An 18667-nucleotide genomic window follows, 5' to 3' on the forward strand; every position below is an offset into this window, starting at 1 on the left:
CTTGCACTTTTGGTTTTAACAAGGCTCCTAATCCAAATAAGGCTCCTTCTCTCATACTTGGGGAAGGAGTCGGCATGCCGCTGTCAGTTAGCCCCGAGGAGGAGGGGGTTTGCGCGGGGAAGGTCCAGCCCGGACGGCCCCTTAAACCTGATTAATGGGTCCAGACACGCCGAGTGGGTCATTAAGGTGCCACTGGATCTAATAAGAGAGGCTGTCCCCTGCGCTGCGGTACCTGGCTCGCATCTCCTTTCCTTCATCAGCCGGCTGCTGCATGTTAGCCGAGCCCCCCTCAAAGTCACCCCCCCACCCCAGAACCTACAGGGTGACGAGCCAACTGAATTTTTAAAAATTCGTCCCTACATTGGGTATCAAGTGTTCGGCAACCAATGAGTTACTGCTGAATTAATTTTCTTAACCTTGAACGTAATATTTTGAAACGTTCTGATCTATGTTCTCTGTGTTCTCAGGGGCTGGAGGTGATAGAGTCCACCAATCTGAAGTACTTCACCAAGGAGATGACGGCGGAGTTCTACGCTCTCAAGGGCATGTTCCTGGCCCAGATCAATAAGTACGGGCCGCTTCCCCCCCTTTGAAGCTCCTCGCGTGCTCTCCAATCGCCTGCCACCTTCTGCCCCGTTTCTTCGAACTCTCTGCTTCACTTTCTCTTTCTTTCTTTAATTGATGCGGCACGCGCTGCTTCTTTATGTGGTGTTTCGCTAACTTTGGGTCCAGTTCATATCGACATTGGAGCGTCAGGCTGGTGGGCCGAGAGGCAGCTCGGCCATTAAAAGCGCAATCTCTTAAAACAAACGTTCCCGGAGAAGAGGCATTATGCGGAAGACAGATAAACAGCCGTTTCTATTTTTCCTGACTAACGATCACTCCTAAACCATTAGGCCAATAATGAGGCCAAAGCAGTCGTTAACAGCCAATCCGAGTAGATGATGAGTAATTAACCTTCCATTCTGCATTCGAGGCCGGAGATAATGGCTCTGGCCTCTCGGACGGTGATCGACACCGCTGGTCAAACTCGTATGGGGAGACGTTTTGGATGTTCTTTTCGAGTCCTCGGCGTGTTGTAGTTGGGGCATTTACCATAAGTACAAGATTAACATTTGTGGTTATTTGGACTTCTGAAGAACTGGGTCTGCTCTTCTAGTGGCGTGTCCGTGTTACTGCATCCGTGTCCCGTGGTTCTCTTGAGGTGTTGGTCTCCATGTGCTCTGCCCATATGCGCCCTCGTCGCGGGTGAAATGACGGCGACCCTCGAGGGCACCGCTCAGCCGGGATGGCTTATTAAACACCCAGCGCCGAATAATTAACTCGCTGGCAATTTGTGGAATCTCTGGGATCAGCAGAACTTTCCCCAGCCTCAGCAGGGCTTAATGTAATCATCGCATGTTCACACTCCGAATATTAACAGGGGATTTGATAAAGAAACACTAGTGGAAGAGGGAGGCCTTCGGCACTTCACGAAGCAGTGGGAATTGCTAGGCTCCTGGTGCCAACTCGGAGCACGCGCGCGCATGTGTGTGTGGGGATGCACATGGCGAGTGTCCAGAATGCCGCGAATGCTTCAGTGGATCTGGGCTCCCATGGTTCCCATCGTGATGAAACCCAGTCTGGTTGCACGTGGCGTGCTCATTAACCTCTCCCATTAAAAGAGGCTGTGGGCGCAGGTCCGCTGTAAGTTGGGGCAGACGACCAGGCGGTTAAGCACTGCTACTGAAGCTCCTTTACGCCGCCGCTGGTCTCTTCTGAGTGACTTTTACGAGCGTCGCAACGGACTCGTGAAAGGTGGAACCACTGGGGAGACATGCTCACAGCAACAGAATGGATTAGGAAAGAAAATGTCTGCCTCCGTCTTCCAATATTTGTGAGATGTCTGCTGGTTTTAGGCAGGTTGTTGTAACAGAGTATACCAAGCCCATCTCTTCCCGGTGTAATGAAATGCCTTTTTAAAAAATTTAATACTGGTACATGTCCACACAGGTCGTAATATTACTGTGTATATGCAGGTCTTTTGCGCAGTTTCCTATTTAGCGTTTTGAGTCATTTAACAGCTTTCATTGATTACATTGCAATTCTGCACACGGCAATCACACTGTAACTGTAACTCACGGCAAAGTTTGCCTTCTGATCCTCATTCTATCCACGCCGATTCATCCTTTAATACCTTAATTCCCTCCCGCCCCGTCGCGCAGGTCAGAGGAGGCCAACAAGGCCTTCTCGGCGGCCGTGCAGATGCACGACGTACTGGTGAAGGCCTGGGCCATGTGGGGCGACTACCTGGAGAACATCTTCGTGAAGGAGCGCCAGCTGCACCTGGGCGTGTCGGCCATCACCTGCTACCTCCACGCCTGCCGCCACCAAAACGAGAGCAAGTCCCGCAAGTACCTGGCCAAGGTGGGAGCCCTGAACTTGCTGTCCTTAGACTTCATCATTCTCTCTTTCCTTCTCCCTAATTCCACTTCAGTCCTACCAACTTCGGACTGTTCTGGAATTGTTCCCAAGACTTTTTGATTTCCGCTCTATCCACAGAACAGTAAGATTCCTCACCGCTTGTGTAGACCATCAATTGCAGTGATCTTGTTGTTCTCTTACATGGTTTAAATGTCCGTTCTGACTTTAGACCCCCGCGACCCCACGCTGTTACAATTACTCCCAACCCTGCAGGCCTTGCCGGGGTCTCCCACCGGCACCCAGAGGTTAAGAGTTTCATTCCACCCTTGTCAGTCCAATCTAACCAGCTCTCCACGGTCTCCCTGTACCACCTCCCAACGTGGAGATGCTTGCCTCAGTCAATCAATAAAACACTGTGTGTTCTGCTCTCGGTGGGTCAGGAGAGAGGCTATCCTCCCTCGTAGCACTGCTCTTTCACCTCGCCGGGCTGTCGCCCAATCTCGAGTCTCTAGTGGCCAGCAGCTACTACATCCAGAGGTCTCGATTTAGAGTTTGGTTCCTTTTTAAATGTTTCCACCGGAGTAAAACTCTGAACAGAGCAAGAACTCTAGTGATGTGATTTTTAGCCTCGCGTCGCTGAGACTTGCTTTATCAGTGGAGCGCTCCACCGCTGGCCGTTCTCCCGAGTCTCCCGCAAACAGGAGGTCCGTCCGCTGGCGCGCGATCCCAGTCGAAATCGGGAGAGATGGACCGTGGATAAAGGCTGCAGTTATATTATTATCGGTTATGCGCGAGTGATGAACATGGTCGCGTGCTTACGGGCTAGCACCGTGTTGCTGGACCAGGAGTGCTCTGCGGAGGGCAGGCGGTGGGATTATGGGCCAGAGTGCCTGCTGCATGAAGCTGCTGGCACAGTTTAGAGGTGATGAATGAGAATAGATGCTCAGCGATTAGCAGCAATTACCCACAAGCTGTGTGGCCTGGGCAGCTCGTGGTGGGGGTCAGCGGTTAACGTCTCCATCAGGCCCTCCGAGGGTGGAAGCTCACCTGCTGGCCCCCAGCTCCACCCCTGTCTGCTGTTTCCCGGAGCTTCTGCTAAGCGGTTGGAGGTGTTGGGGGTTCACGTCGGAGCAAGATGACATCAGCAATTCCACGAGCCGTTAGGCCAAAGCCCGCTTCACGGAGCCGAGAGCGCGTCTCGCCTGTTCCGACCGGAACATGGACGAGATTGGAGCGCCGCTGTGAAGGTGATTCACCGGGGCGTGCGCTTGAGCGAGGCGCACGAATGGGCCTCCGTTAGACAGCCAACTGGTTCCTTCCTTAGGGACACTTTCGTGGTTCCAGCGTCAGTGGTGACCTCGGGATCACAGACGGGGGTGCTTCTGTGCTTCCGGGACACCCTCGTCTTCATGGCCCCTCCCCCCTTCTCTCCGCCCCTCCCAGGTGCTCTGGCTACTGAGCTTCGACGACAAGAACACGCTGGCGGATGCAGTAGACAAGTACTGCATCGGCGTGCCGCCCATCCAGTGGCTGGCCTGGATCCCCCAGCTACTCACGTGCCTGGTGGGCTCCGAAGGCAAACCTCTCCTCAACCTCATCAGCCAGGTGAGCACCTCCGTCATCCGCCGACGGGCCTCGGTGTGCCGCGCTCCCTCCGTTCGCCTCGCTGTGTGAAACCGGAACAGAACGGGCTTTTTAAAAACATTTTTATCGGTTGGTTGTTTTAAAAATTGCGCGCGTACCGGTGCTTGCAGGTGTTCGAACTTCGCCATATCGCGATGCCCGTCCGTGTACACGCACATCACAGAACTAATCGAGATTTCATTTCTTTTGTTCTTTCCAAACGGAGCGGCAGCACCTGCAAATTCAATTTATCAAATTCATCATTTTATTGCCTTTCTTCCGCCCGGTAATTATTTATGCAAACTGTTATTGTTGAGTTAATATTAAACGTTCGGAACCTGCAGGAACAGAGACGCAAATTAACTTGAGGGAGTAATTTCCCTTCTTTGTTTGAGTGTGATTTCTGAGCTATTTATAAAGCACCTCAACTTCAAAGAGCAGGCCAGTGGCCCCTGGGTGTTGACCGAAACAGCCGAGCTCTTAACCCACCTGAAGAGATTGCCAGTGAGACTTCCTCTGCCTGTGTCCGGGCGTTTTAGCATTCGACTGCCCCCCCCCCACTCCACTCACAGGCGCGTATGCCAATACGGTGACTCTTCTAATCTCCCAATTTTAACTCAGACGCTCTGGCATGTCGAGAAGCCTTTGCCGGGAGATTAAGGCCACTTAAACCGATAAGCACCAAATGAAATGGAAATGTTTGCGTGCCGGCATCTCAATTAAGAGTCGACACCGCTCGTCCAACCACGAAGGGTCGTTCCTACCCCCCGAGTGTGATCTGGAGCTGTGTCACTGCGCAGTGCTGATTTGGGGGATGGGCGAGTGATGGGCTGTGGAGAAAGAAACTGTGTTGGAGGGAAATCTCCAGTGAATGGAGCGCCCCCAACTCAGGGCTCTGAATTATTTAGTGGCAGCTCTGGTTGGCGGGAGCTTTTAAAAACACCTGGTAAAAAATTGATGACCGTGAGGCATGGGGTTCTTGCAGATGAAACAGAAGCAAAGACAACCTAACACATTTACTTACACACACGCACACACACAAGCACTCTAAAATATGACGGCCTGCATCTCCAATTATAGGGTTGATCTCTTAGCCTTTCTCCTGTTTCATTTTTAATGTGCTACTTAACAAGCTCTTAGCGGTGGGCTCTTGGTCACAGTTGCCTTGCCTTCTATGTACAAGCTGGCCTGCTGGTTTCTTTTTACGCCTAAAGGCTCAAGCTGACCCTGGATGTGACCCCACCACGGATCCGGTGTCTGCCCTTAATGGCCCACTGTTGTTCCCGGGAATGCTGGAGATGATGCGCTTCCTCTCATCCACCTCCTCTGCCGGCTCACGCCTCGGGCGGGCCGTGGTGGGGAGGGGGTGCGAAGGCGAAGTATGAACCCCGAACAGGACGTGGGGCCACGCGGCGCAAGACGGGACTGGAACAGTTGGGACGTGCCTCAGCCCCTCGGTGCGCGGAGCACAGCGGGTTTAAGTCTTGAGCCGCGCCTGCAGATGCTGCGCTCAGGTGCACGGCAGCGATAAACGGGCCTAGCGCCCGCTAAGCCTGTTCAAGGGCACGGCGGATCCGTGCTGGAAAAGGCTCTGTCCACGCTTGACAGGCTGTTAGCGAGCGGCAGATCCGGGCGCGCGTTTAATCTGCCCTTGACGTTTGTCCATCTCGTGGCGGTTTCATTTTTCCGAGAGTCTGTCCTATCACGTAGCGGTTTGAAAACATGTCAGTGGCACCCTGGCGCAGCTACGCTTTGGCTCGCGCGGGGACGATCTCGTGCCTGATCTGCATCTGCTCCTCAGGTGGGGCGAGTCTACCCACAAGCCGTGTACTTCCCCATCCGGACGCTCTACCTCACACTGAAGATCGAGCAGAGAGAGAGGTATAAGAGTGGTGAGTTCACCGTGTGAGTGTGTGTGTGTGTGTGTGTGTGTGTTTGTGTGCGTGCGCGCGTGTTTGTGCGCGTGCGTGCGTTTGTGTTTGTGCTTGTGCGTGTGCATGTGCTGTTTCTTATCCTCCCCACCTGTCTGTGTGTACGTCCTCCCCAGACTCAGGCCAGCAGCAGCCGAGTTCGGTGGGGTCTCAGAGTCACTCTGCGTCGGACCCGGGACCCATCAGGGCCACGGCCCCCCATGTGGCGCTGCAGTCGCATCATGCACATGCAGCGGGAGCTGCACCCCACCCTGCTTTCCTCGCTGGAGGGCATCGTCGACCAGATGGTGTGGTTCAGAGAGAACTGGCATGAGGAGGTGAGTAGCACCGCCGCGCGCGTTCGGGCTCTCTCGCGCAGGCCATCGTGAGCCGCGTGATGGAGGAACTCCGTATTCGGGACATAACGATTTTGAAGATCGGCACATTTTGCAGAAGTCTGCAGGAAAACTTCAATCTCGCCGCTCTGCATCTGAGCGGTTTAGTTGCTGGCGGCCCGAGCGCTGCACTGCCCGCTCCATTCAGAATGCACGTCGAGCACGAATTCCTCCTTTGAACGAGGGTTCTTGAGTCCCAGCCTCTACCAGGCCGTGTTCAGAGGTCTCGTTGCCCCGGCCGAAAGCTGACCCGGGTGTCTGGGCCGTGCGCGCCGATGCAAAAAAGTGGCTCTCCGCTGCTCGGGGAGCCGTCTGTTCCGATGCTAATCGGCGCACCGCGTCGTGATCGATGGCCATGGCGAGCGACAGGCTGCACCTGACAGAGGCAGATGCACCGATGCGTCGGTGCTGGACCGGCACAGGCAGAGACAGGGGAGAGGTAGACACGTCGTCCTGCGGGACACTGTCCCGCACCTGGCAGACGGTGGTGGGGGCAGCGGGTCGGTGGGTCCGGGAGCGTGCAGCAGACGTGGCTGTTTATCATGTGTCGCGGGGGCAGAGCAGTGAACACGTTTGTGTTCGTTTTTGGGGACGTTAAACCGAATGGCGCGGGAGCCGTGTCCGAGACCCCTGGCTTAAGCGGCCCACTCTTCCTCTCCCGCCTTCTTCCTCCTCCTCAGGTTCTGCGGCAGCTCCAGCAGGGTCTGGCCAAGTGCCACTCGGTGGCGTTCGAGAAGAGCGGCGCCGTGTCGGACGCCAAGATCACGCCGCACACGCTCAACTTTGTGAAGAAGCTGGTGAGCACGTTCGGCGTGGGCCTGGAGAACGTCTCCAACGTGTCCACCATGTTCTCCAGTGCCGCCTCGGAGTCGCTGGCCCGCCGAGCCCAGGCCACTGCCCAGGACCCCGTGTTCCAGAAGATGAAGGGCCAGTTCACCACAGGTCAGAACCCCCGCACGCACGTCCCACGCCGTCCTGCTGTGCCCGCTTCGAGAGCACTCCATTAATGAAAATGATGGCATCAGAGCTCCAGTGCAGGAGAAGAGGCCTTAAGTCATGAAGCTCTGAAGCAGTAACTGTAAAAGCCGGCATCGATCACCTTCTGTCTCCAGTACGAACGCCGATTACCGCGGCTATATATGGAAATGAACTGTGGCTCACTCAATCACAGGGATGCGGCGTGTTTGGGGGGGCGTGGTGGGAGATGTTTATGAGTCTCCTTTAAGTATCTCATCCAGCCAGCAGCTCCTGCGCTGTGTTAACCACGCGCCTCTACACCCAGCCTGCCTCACTGGCTCAGGAGACAATTGGAGCTGTGAACCATGTGATTAAATTTCTAGGGTGAGGGTGGATGTGTACAGGGTGTGTGTGTGTGTGTGGGAAGAGGCTGGGGTTGGAGGGTTAACTTGGCACCACATGTCTTCTACGTCTAGTTTGCTTCTCTGACCTATACTCACCTATAGATATCTACAGAATCAAAGTGGCCACACAGGTTTGTTTGTGCCAAATGTTAGTTAAATGATTACCACTTTGTGGAAATGGAAACCATAGCAACCGTAGTGTTTGTCTTTAAATCCTGAATGGCAAATGCCTTTGCTGTGCCGAAAGGTGGAGTTTTGTTTTGTTTTTTTCTTTTCTTCACATCACAAAAAAGTAACCTCCTAGCACTCCTCTTAGCCATGACCCAGAGCTGTCCAAACGTGTGTGTGTGTGTGTGTGTCCTGAGGGACTATAAGAGGATCAAGTGCCTAGCGTCACACTGGTGTTGAGCCATGAGTTCCCAGATACATAAATAGTAGTGTGGGTGGGTGTGTTTATTCGCCTGAGCAAATACTCAAGTTTATTCACTCAGTCGCACCACACATCATTTGGCAAGTGAAACCCTTTAATCCAATCACAGCTACGCCATTTGCATGTTTTGTTGTCTTCGCAGACTGACAGACGGTGCGTGTGCACATCAGGCGCAATTCAATTAATTCGGCTCGTCTCTTCCTCTTGGATCCCCCGCCCCGCCGTGTCTGCGTTCCATCCATCATTCGGCGATAAACCGCGCCACGGCCATTACCGTCCGCCGCCGCTGTTTAAGAATCGCACTCTCTAGCTTTGTGAAAAAAGTAATGTTGCGTGCCGAGCTGGGGGTTATGAAATATACATTGCTGCGGCTAAGCTGTAACCGTGGAGATGCACGGACGGCCCAGGGCCGCGGGGTGGGTGGGGCTGGTCTCTGCTCCCTCAGTCACCTGCATTCACTCGGCAGGGATGGCGTCCACCCCCTTTATTTGGTAGAGGAAACGTCCATCTCTCTTCGGTGTCTGCGTGTCAGGGGCCCAGCAGACCTGTGGGCACGACCTGAACCACTGCTCCATGTGGCTTATGCGTACACACACACACACACACACACACACACACACGTACACACACACACACACACACACACCCTCCCCCCGCAAGATGATTCAGCACTAGGTCTCGTGTGCATGTTGTACCTCCACGCACACACACACACCTGCATGATGATTCAGCACTAGCTCTCGTAAGCCACCTGTTTGTTAGGAAACACGGGGCCGACGTGAAACGGTCCTAAAAACTCGGCTCAAAGGCAGATTGGAAAGAGCTCCGCTGCCTTGTGATCAGTCCCGTTCACTGGCCACATTATCGTTTGTAATCCAACATCCTTTATAATCCTCACTCTTCTGTCCTTTTATTTTAATATCCTTAACGCCACTCTGAGAAATCTCAGCAGCTGGGGGGGCCCTCGGCAAGGCCGCCGTTATAGGCTGCATCATCTGGAGTTTAGGCAGGCGTCCGGGTGGAAGCCGCCTCCTGTTTCTCACGCCAGTTTGCTCCCAATACCAAATGTGCCGGAGCCCGCCAGCACCGTGGTGTGTGTCGTGGGGGAAGCGTGCGCTCTCTTAACAGCTCTATCGGTATTCCAGCAGCCGTAGCTGAGTAGCTGTACGCGGAGACGACTGATCCAGCTCCGCAGGCACTCGGAATTCTACCCGCCCTGACCAAACAGACACGCGGGAGGGGGTGCCGCCTCCCGCCTGGGATGTTGACAGTCCAGGTGCGTTCTACAAAATACGGAGCTGAAATGAAATGGCAAGCCCTTTTCCTGGCCGTGTTTGCCGACGTTACAAGCAGGGCGCGGCGGAACGTTGATGGCGGCGCGGGTGTTGACCTGCTGGATGCAGGTGTCCGAGGTCTGGAATTGGGCCCCTCCCACACCAGCCTTGTCTGCTGTGTGGACAGCATCATTTAGAAGCTGATGTACGCGTTTAACCCTTTCACTTCCTTCTAGGTGTCCCATTATGTTCTCTGCCCTGACATCACACGATCAGCGTCCAAGGAAGAACACTGCCACTGTTCCATAAATAATCGATCTCTCTCTCTCTCTCTGTCTCTCTCTCTCTGTCTCTCATATATCCCCTTTACCAATCCTCCTTCACTCCTCACTCTCTTCCTGTCTGTGTTCCTCTCCTTCCTTTGTAATCTTTTCTGAACTGTCAATGTCTCCTCTTTGTCCCCATCTGTCGCTGTCTGCCACATCTCTGCAGACTTCGATTTCAGCGTTCCGGGCTCTATGAAGCTGCACAACCTCATCTCCAAGCTGAAGAAATGGATCAAGATCCTGGAGGCCAAGACCAAGCAGCTGCCCAAGTTCTTCCTGATTGAGGAGAAGTGCCGTTTCCTTAGCAACTTCTCGGCCCAGACAGCCGAGGTGGAGATCCCAGGAGAGTTCCTCATGCCAAAGCCCACACACTATTACATCAAAATAGCCAGGTGAAGAAAGATTACATGCCCGCTTCTCTCTTACACACTCTCACTCTCACTCACTCTCGATCACTCACACGCACACACAAACTCTTACTGACTGAAGGATGTTTTCAGGAAGTGGGTCCCCCCCCCCCCCCATACCTGTTGACTTGACTTCCTGCTGTTGTGACTAACTCCCCCCTGCAGCTATTAACCCATTGGGCGTTGTGCCCCCTGCAGGTTCATGCCGCGCGTGGAGATCGTCCAGAAGCACAACACGGCTGCCCGTCGCCTCTACATCCGCGGGCACAACGGAAAGATCTACCCGTACCTGGTGATGAACGACGCCTGCCTGACGGAGTCTCGCCGGGAGGAGCGCGTGCTGCAGCTTCTGCGTCTTCTCAACCCCTGCCTGGAAAAGAGGAAGGAGACCACCAAGAGACACCTGTTCTTTACAGGTACATCTGCTGACCGCGAACCGTGTTCGGCCACGCCAGGCTGAAGTGTTCACTCTGGTGTTTGATTATTGGGTGTAGAGTATATGTGAGACACGTGACTTTTTTTTCCTTATAGTCCTTTTAGCCTGACCGGAAGCTCAGCTGAGCAGCGCTGCACGATAACGTAGCGTCAGACCTTCCAAGAATACACACATCTAAGTTTAGGACTGACCACTTGCGTTCCAGACATGTACGTTTTGAACTTGGCCCCGCTATTCGCAGCCCGACTAAATGGCCTAGTTGCTGGGCGGGTGTGGGCAGGGTTTGGGAGGAGGGGTGGAGACGCGTGAGAGCGTGACGCGTCCCAGGTTCTGCTGCTGCAGTAACGGCGCAGCCTGGTTCCACGGCAAGGGGAGAGAATGAATAAGAAACTGCTCTCTGGCCTCCCGGTGGAAAAGGCCCGAGCACAGACGAAATCATCCTTCTCACGATGGATGCGTTCGCCGCGAGACTTGCCAGGTTCGGCGGTCAAGGGCGGCGCTCTCCCTGCTTTTAATGGCTCGCCCGTTTTCCTTTTGCATAATAATGTTTCCGTCTTTTCTTTCTTGCTCCTAACTAGACCGCTTCGCCCGAAGAGCGCAGAGGCGGCCGAGCGGCGGCCCGCCCCTGCGTTTATCTTGGTTCGAGCTGCCTTTTCCTAGTATTTCTTAATGATTTATTTGTCCTTCTCGAACAAACGCGTTCCTGCGGCGCATTAGAGCCGCTCTCCCGGGCTCTCTCGGGGCGTGCTCACTGCCGCTCTCTGCTACGCGGTGCTTTTGTCTAAAAATGACATGACTGGGGAATTGCACAGTCTCAGTTCGCTCGCTGTGTAAATGGGACGATGGTATCGACAGGGGCGGTTTCCTGGACGTGTTTAAAGCCTGGGCTCGAGTCCCACGCAGGTTCAGCGACATTGGAGAGTTTCACAGCCCGTACTTCCGTATGCCGTGAAATGTATCACCTTGCTAATGCATCGTGCAGGTCCTTTTGTTGGAACGCGGTTCAGCCTTTATCCTTGTACACTGTTCAGCCAAAGGTATGTGGACAACCGATCACACCTTTTCGAGCTGGTGGGTCGTCCCGTGCCAAAACTGTCGGCAACGCCCTCCCTCCCTCCCCCGAACAGCTTCTGCTGTTCTACTCCGAAATTTGGGAGTGCGTCCCTGGGAAATTTAAGACCGTTCATTCAAAAGAGCCTCCGTGAAGCCAAGCACTGATGTTGGACACACGGGTTTCAATTCATCCCATGTGTGTTCGGTGGGGTTGAGGTTGGCCTCCGGGAATTCCACCACCTCAAACGCCATGTCTTCAGGGATCTCATGGTCATGTTGGAACAGGAAAGGGCCTTCCCCAAACTGTAGCCACAAAGTTGCAAGCATATAATTGTCTAAAAAGTCTTAGTGTGCTGTAGAATTAGCTTCGTCCTTCACTGGAACTAAGCGGCTAGTTCAAAACCAGAAAAGACCGCCCCACAGTGCTGTCGTTCTTCCAAACCACTGTTGGCATTGTGCCTTCTGGCGGGTGGCGTTTTCCTGGTATCTAGCTACCAAACCCAGCGTGATTCATTACTCCGGAACACGTTTCCGCGGCTCGGAGACTAGTGGTGGTCTACTTTATGCTCTGACGGCATTGCGCATACTGATCTTGGATTCGGGCGTGTAATAAAGCGTAGGTGGTTTAGCGCGTTATGCACTTTGGCACTTAGTACCCCCACCCCCCCCCCCCCCCCCCCCCCCCCCCCCCCATTGAGCACTTCACAGCAGTAGTAGCTGCAGTTGAGCGGCAGAGCCAGCAGGGCCTGAAGTTTGTGAACTGACCTGTGGTACATCCTATGACTGTGCCTACATAAATTCTTCAGTAAGGCCTACTAACGTTTGTCTCTGGGAACTGCGTAGCCACGTGCTTGATTTATACACTTGTTAGCAATGGGTGTGGCTTAGATTCCTGAACGTAGCAATTGGGCGAGTTGTCTCTACATGTTTTTGGCCATATCGTGTCTGTTATGGAGTGTAGCTGTGCTGGCCACGGTTACCGCGTCCTGATGACCCAGTGTTGTGCCTCCAGTCCCCAGGGTGGTGGCCGTGTCCCCGCAGATGCGTCTGGTGGAGGACAACCCGGCGTCTCTCTCCCTGGTGGAGATCTACAAGCAGCGCTGTGCCAAGAAAGGCATCGAGCACGACAACCCCATCTCCCGCTACTACGACCGGCTCGCCACAGTGCAGGCCAGAGGCACGCAGGCCAGCCATCAGGTACGGGGCCCACACCCCCCCTGCATGCTGTCTACCGGCACACGCTGGCTCGACGTAGTCGGAAAACGGCCCTGACGGTTTCTCTTCGCGTGTGTGTGGGCACAGGTGTTGCGGGACATCCTGAAGGAGGTGCAGGGTAACATGGTCCCGCGCAGCATGCTGAAAGAGTGGGCCCTACACACCTTCCCCAACGCCACCGACTACTGGACCTTCCGTAAGATGTTCACCATCCAGCTGGCCCTCGTCGGCCTGGCCGAGTTCATGCTGCACCTGAACCGCCTCAACCCCGAGATGCTGCAGATCGCTCAAGTAAGTCCCACCCCACCCCCGTGCGAAAGGCTCCCGTTTAAAAGAACTGCCGTTTTAATAGCCGAGGGCAAGGTGGCACCGGACTTCCTCTCAGAAAGCTGCCGGTTATGGATGCCGTTAGGTTGTCGAGGTGAGGAGCGAATGCGATGGGTCTGAGGTCTGGGGCACCCTGCTGCACCATCGAGCGCTGCGCATCTGCCCCGGGGCATTAAGGAGCTCCTCCCCCTTCCTCAGAGTGGTGTGTGCGTCTGGACGTCTTTATTAGAGCGCGTCGTCCTAATCGGTCTCTCCCGTAACAGGCAGGGGGACGGGCAGCTAAGCAGCAGCGTTAAGGCCCCTCGCTGCGTTTCCCGCTCTGTGGAGATTAGAGCCATGCTGGCTGGCCGAGAGCAGTGCTACACACACTTCTGTCCACTTCCCGATTCTGGGAAACTGCTTTGTCTGTGATTTGCTTTGCGGCTTCTGCATTGGCTGACGTGCATAGTGAGACTTCTTAGGAATTTTTTTTTTCCCTAGTTTTTTGTTTTGGAAAATATTGGAAAAATATTCCAGTACTTGCTCATTTAGGCATTATAGACATTAATAATAACTGAACAGTAGTAATGGTGGTGTGTGAGTTTTTTAAGGGACTCTTGCACCATGCGCGTCTTGTTTCGTGTTCTCCCACGCCCTTTACCTCCTCGCTGGCCTTAGATGCAAAAACATCTGTCCATTTTTCCCTTTCTGGAATAAGTGCCTCATCTCTGAAACGCTCCACAAGGACCCTGAACATGCGATCAGTGACTTTAGCTTCCTCCATCGCACACGTGCCCTGTGCGAATTCAGTCGTACTGGCCTGACGGCCTCCGGCACTGCTCAGACATCAAAGGTGGTATCCTTGAGCCCGTTGCTATGGAGTTCATCTCGTGTTTCACGGGCTCCGTGTGAAGATTTTCTGAGGGTTGAGTCGTGGCATTTGTTGTTTGCCCGTGGGAAAACTTGCAGCTTTCTGCTGAAGCCTGGTTGGTGGGCATTCTGTGCGGGGTTTTATCGGGTGTCCGCCGCTTTGAGACGCCACCTCGTGGATGTCCGTCTTAAATGTCTCCTCTTTACTAGGACACGGGGAAGCTCAATGTCTCCTACTTCCGCTTCGACATCAACGACGCCACCGGTGACCTGGATGCCAACCGGCCGGTTCCCTTCCGCCTGACGCCAAACATATCGGAGTTCCTCACCACCATCGGCGTGTCGGGGCCCCTCACGGCCTCCATGATCGCCGTGGCCCGCTGTTTCGCCCAGCCCAACTTTAAGGTACCGCCCACTTTTCCCCACTATAGAAAATGGTACGGTCTGTATTTACGTTCAGGACGAGGGACGCGTTGTGTTTAATTCATCGACCCCACCCACCCTCACCGGCTTTCCCATTCCCACAGGTCGACGGCATCCTGAAGGCCGTGTTGCGGGACGAGATCATCGCCTGGCACAAGAAGACCCAGGAGGACACCTCCATGCCACTGTCCCCAGCCGGGCAGCCAGAGAACATGGACAGTCAGCAGCTAGTCTCGCTAGTGCAGAAGGCCGCGACGGCCATCGTGACGCGCCTACACAGCCTGGCCCAGTTCGAAGGAGGCGAGAGCAAAGTCAACACGCTGGTGGCCGCCGCCAACAGCCTGGACAATCTGTGTCGCATGGACCCTGCCTGGCACCCCTGGCTTTAGGTCCCAGAAACCCCTCACGTGTCTCTAAAGTCGTCACTGTGAAGACATTTGGTTCAACATCAGGGTCTAACGTGTCCAAGTGGCATATCTGGGGGAAAAAAAAAATACTGCTGTTAACGTGAACGAGCAGGGCTTTTTTGGAGAGTGTGAGAAAATAATGTTTAAAAAAACCCAAAAAAACAAAAAAAAAACAAAACAAAAAAAACAACCTAACCGGGGGAGGTCAGTCGTTACTTTAGATGTGTACTATGGTGATTTCTGTTATTGATGTCAGTAGCGGGCTTCTGGGAGAGAGTTTCCCACAGCATTTAAATGCAGCTTTGTTCTCGGGCAGATAAAGGCTATTGTTTACGCGGTCGTGCTTGGCCGCGCGCTTTTGTTGGGCCGCCTACCATGTTTGGTGTAATATTGCAGAGACTCGGACACAGCCCGAAAAAAACCAAACTTCTGCGGTTCTGCTGCCTTTTTATTTACTCCCAGTCAGTGAGGGCAAAATCCTAGCAGAGTTTATGCAACGTGCTCTGTGACGTTAGCGCCATACCTCCCCGAGCAATTCCAACTCTCATTAAAAAAAAAGGGAGTTATTGTTTTGGATCTGATGGTTGGTCATGTGTTTAAGCAGTGTTCAGCTTCATTTTATTTTGTAGTTTATCACTACTATCGTTTATGATGAAAAATCTTTATAAAACATGAATAGGTAGTGCTTCGTTTGTACCTTTTTGTCTTTTTTCTGTACATCGTGTGGATATTGTCACTTTACCTCTCCGTTTCCACCGCTGTATCGTGTACGTTTCGGTTGGTTTATTTAGTCGGAGTCCTATAGTGGCTATTTTTGTGCTTTACTCTGTCTGCACTACTGTCAAAGCCCAGAATCTGTGATCCTGTCTGCTGATTGGCAGGCTGCTGTCAGGCGCTGTATTTATTCTGTGAAGGCAAAGCACACTTCCCTGTTAGCAATAAGCAATGGCCTCAAAGGCTGGTTTTCCATTTTCCGCAGACGACAAACTGGCCAGCTTGGTCTTTCAGAATACCAGCCACAGCAGCCAAACACAGGATGAAGGATGATGTCATCGTTCGCTACTTTTAAGTTTCCGGACTCTGCCTTTTTTTGGACGGTGCCCTCCTGTTGTGTTTCTATATTACTGGTATGCCTAGACTCCTTTTTGTACATGCCCCTGCATTTTGTAATGGTACACGCAAATGTACAAATCCAAGGATTGTTACTGAGCAATGTAAATATGCATTTTGTTTTAATAAAATGCTCTTTTTAAAAAAAGACTAACCAAAGGTTCATCCATCAGTTTATGGCTGACCACTACATTGCGCCATTTCTCTGCTCTGTTGTATGAACTCATGACGCGTGTGGCTGATTGCTGCTGCGTGAGTGGAGTCTGCGGAAATGGTGACCTTGAACTGTTGGGTGGGTGGAGCATACGCAGGTGGTCACATCCAGCCATGGCGTGGGTGGAGCCTACAGAAGTGCCCACCTCTGTGTGGTGGACTGAGATGCCCTGATGCCTCTTCTGTCCCTCCGCCATGCCGGTCTGTCGCCCAGGGTCTTCTCTCCATGCCCTGCCTCCTGCACCTTCCTTGGCCTTCTCCCACGTCAAGCCCTGAGAAGCTCTGAAAGGCTGTTTCTGGGCCTCCCTCCTCCTCGCTTCGCCGACTCGCCTGTCTTATTTTGCTCGCAAATACAGACTGCAGCCGTGGAACCCCGTAGCTGTGCAGGCACGGAACCTCACGCCCGCCTATAGCCTCCTTGCGTCAGAGATGGGCTGTAGCTATCGCTCCGTGACCAAAGCAAAATGGCTCTTCTGGTGGAATATCTGCACTGCAGTCCCCACTGCTGCTACACCGACTTCACTCAAAAGGTCCTCCGGACGAGTGTAAAGAGTGGGAGAGAAAGTCCCATCCACAGTCCTGGTGTGTATCCCTAGCCTGAAGATGTCCAGTCTGATAGCGTAAAAGAGTTGATTGATGGAGCCCCTTTGGGACAACAGGCCTTGTGATTGGCAGAAGCACTGCTCGGTCTCGGTCTGCCTGGACCGGCGTCACTAGAGATACGGGATCCTCCGTGACCTCATCTGTCTGCAGCCTGCAATTGCACGGAGGTGTTTTAATTAGTTCAAATGAAAGATCAGTTGATACTGATGAAAAGTGATTTGAAGTGAAGGATTAGTTTTAAAGCTTACAGACCAGTCAAGTTCACTTTTCAAATCAGCTTTATGATAACTTCTCAGGGAAAGTTTTCCAAGTTGGCATACAAGTCATTGTAAATTAAGAGGGTCACTGGCTTTATTACTTTGAATGTTTAGTAATATTACATTTTTTTGCCTGCATGATTGTTACAGTAAAAAAAAAAAAAAAAGAATTGTGAGGCAATGTCTTATGTTCAGCTGGTGGTGTAGGTCAGACTAGGTGAATGGCCCATTTTATCTGCTGGGAGTGTTTGTTCTTGCTGTACTGCCGTGTGTGGGCGTTTCACAGTTGACCGCAAGCTACACCCTGTGGACGATGTACGTGTGTCCGCCAGGCGCGGGACGTCATCTGTGCCTTCTCTATCCTTCCAGTAACGGGACATCCTGGCTCTGACCTACGACCTCAACTGGTCCACCCCGAACAAAGGAGAAAACGTAAATAACCAAAGATTTTCTCTCGTGGAGGATGTGAGGCTTTCGGTTCTGAACTGTGCGACATGTATAAAAAGCTGACCTGAATATTGTAGGAGCACGAATCACCCAGAGCAATTTTCAAGGTGGTGCTTCTGCGCAGTGTCACGCAGGGAGTCATTTGAAGGACTGTAGCGTGCCCGAGCTGATCCGCCGATGCCGCGTGCAAATCTGAAACGGCTCGTGCGCAGCTGTGGTCTGGGCAGCCTCCGCTGAACCACGCTCTGCCATGTGTTTGCAGTGCGTGCTTGACTGGAGATGCTCAGGCATGAAATATCATTTTGGGACTACATATAGGCTGACGCCTGAAGAAAACACCTTTTACTGTTTGGACTGGAATATGTTTGCAACTACTAAAGCTGGAAAAGGCTTTTTCATATTATAATTATTATTATTATTATTTATTTATTTATTTATTTAAGTGTTTTCTTATCCGACATTTTTCAAATGCTGGGAGTTTTTGAAGGTTTAACTGTACTTGAATATAATGCTCTTATATAAAGGGATGCATAGCTACCAAAGATCTGATTGTTACCTTGTTATGCTGCCAAAAACTGAGCTAGAGCAATCTGAAGCTGTCGGTGCTACTGTTGCCTGCAGTCTGCTTCTGCGAGACGCTTGCACAATCCCATCAACGCACTTAATGGATTTCATTTCATTCAATAACCCCCCCAGCTGTCAACACGCAGCACCGACACAGAGCCTGAAGTAAATTACACCATTAGAATGTCTTCATCACAACTGTGACGTGCTTTGTCATGAACTCCTGAGCGTTTTCGTGTTTTACGCCGTGATCCCAAAAGCGATCCTTTTGTTGTATGCGTTCATAGGGAATGGTTCCATCGGTTTGTGGGCAGTAGGCAAGCCTTCTGCAACACTTGTCTTTAGTAGCGTCATACTCGAAGAGGTTTATGTTTTGAATGTTGGCACCGCATCTGAGAGAACCGCCTCGTGGATCCCGTCTGCTTTGTTCTGCGCTTGATTACATGGCGCACGGTAAGGCCCTGCGCTTAACCACTGTTTGAAACGAGCCTTTCCCTAGACTGTGGAGGAGATTGAATGTTTTCCTGAACTGCTGACTCCCCTTGCTACAGTCTGTCTTTGGGTTCTTGTCAGATACGCCTCTCGCATCCTAAACCAATTAAGCACTCCGTTCTCTGAGTGTCCGGGTCTCTTG

The 18667-nt window shown here is 52.7% G+C and overlaps 1 protein-coding gene across 1 annotated transcript in view; it reads left to right on the plus strand.

Moving 5' to 3' along the window:
- Positions 1-16093, plus strand: part of trrap (transformation/transcription domain-associated protein) — a 58451-nt gene extending 42358 nt beyond the window's left edge. The window contains 13 exon segments of the mRNA XM_035533224.1: positions 468-568; positions 2205-2406; positions 3847-4008; positions 5828-5918; positions 6074-6153; positions 6155-6274; positions 7012-7273; positions 9889-10114; positions 10328-10545; positions 12631-12815; positions 12921-13124; positions 14220-14414; positions 14537-16093. Of these exon segments, the coding sequence (XP_035389117.1) occupies positions 468-568; positions 2205-2406; positions 3847-4008; positions 5828-5918; positions 6074-6153; positions 6155-6274; positions 7012-7273; positions 9889-10114; positions 10328-10545; positions 12631-12815; positions 12921-13124; positions 14220-14414; positions 14537-14821 (2331 nt within the window). The 3' untranslated portion in view covers positions 14822-16093.
- The last annotated feature ends 2574 nt before the right edge of the window (positions 16094-18667 follow it).

This window comes from Electrophorus electricus, chromosome 14 (assembly GCF_013358815.1).
Source record: "Electrophorus electricus isolate fEleEle1 chromosome 14, fEleEle1.pri, whole genome shotgun sequence".
Lineage (NCBI taxonomy): Eukaryota > Metazoa > Chordata > Actinopteri > Gymnotiformes > Gymnotidae > Electrophorus > Electrophorus electricus.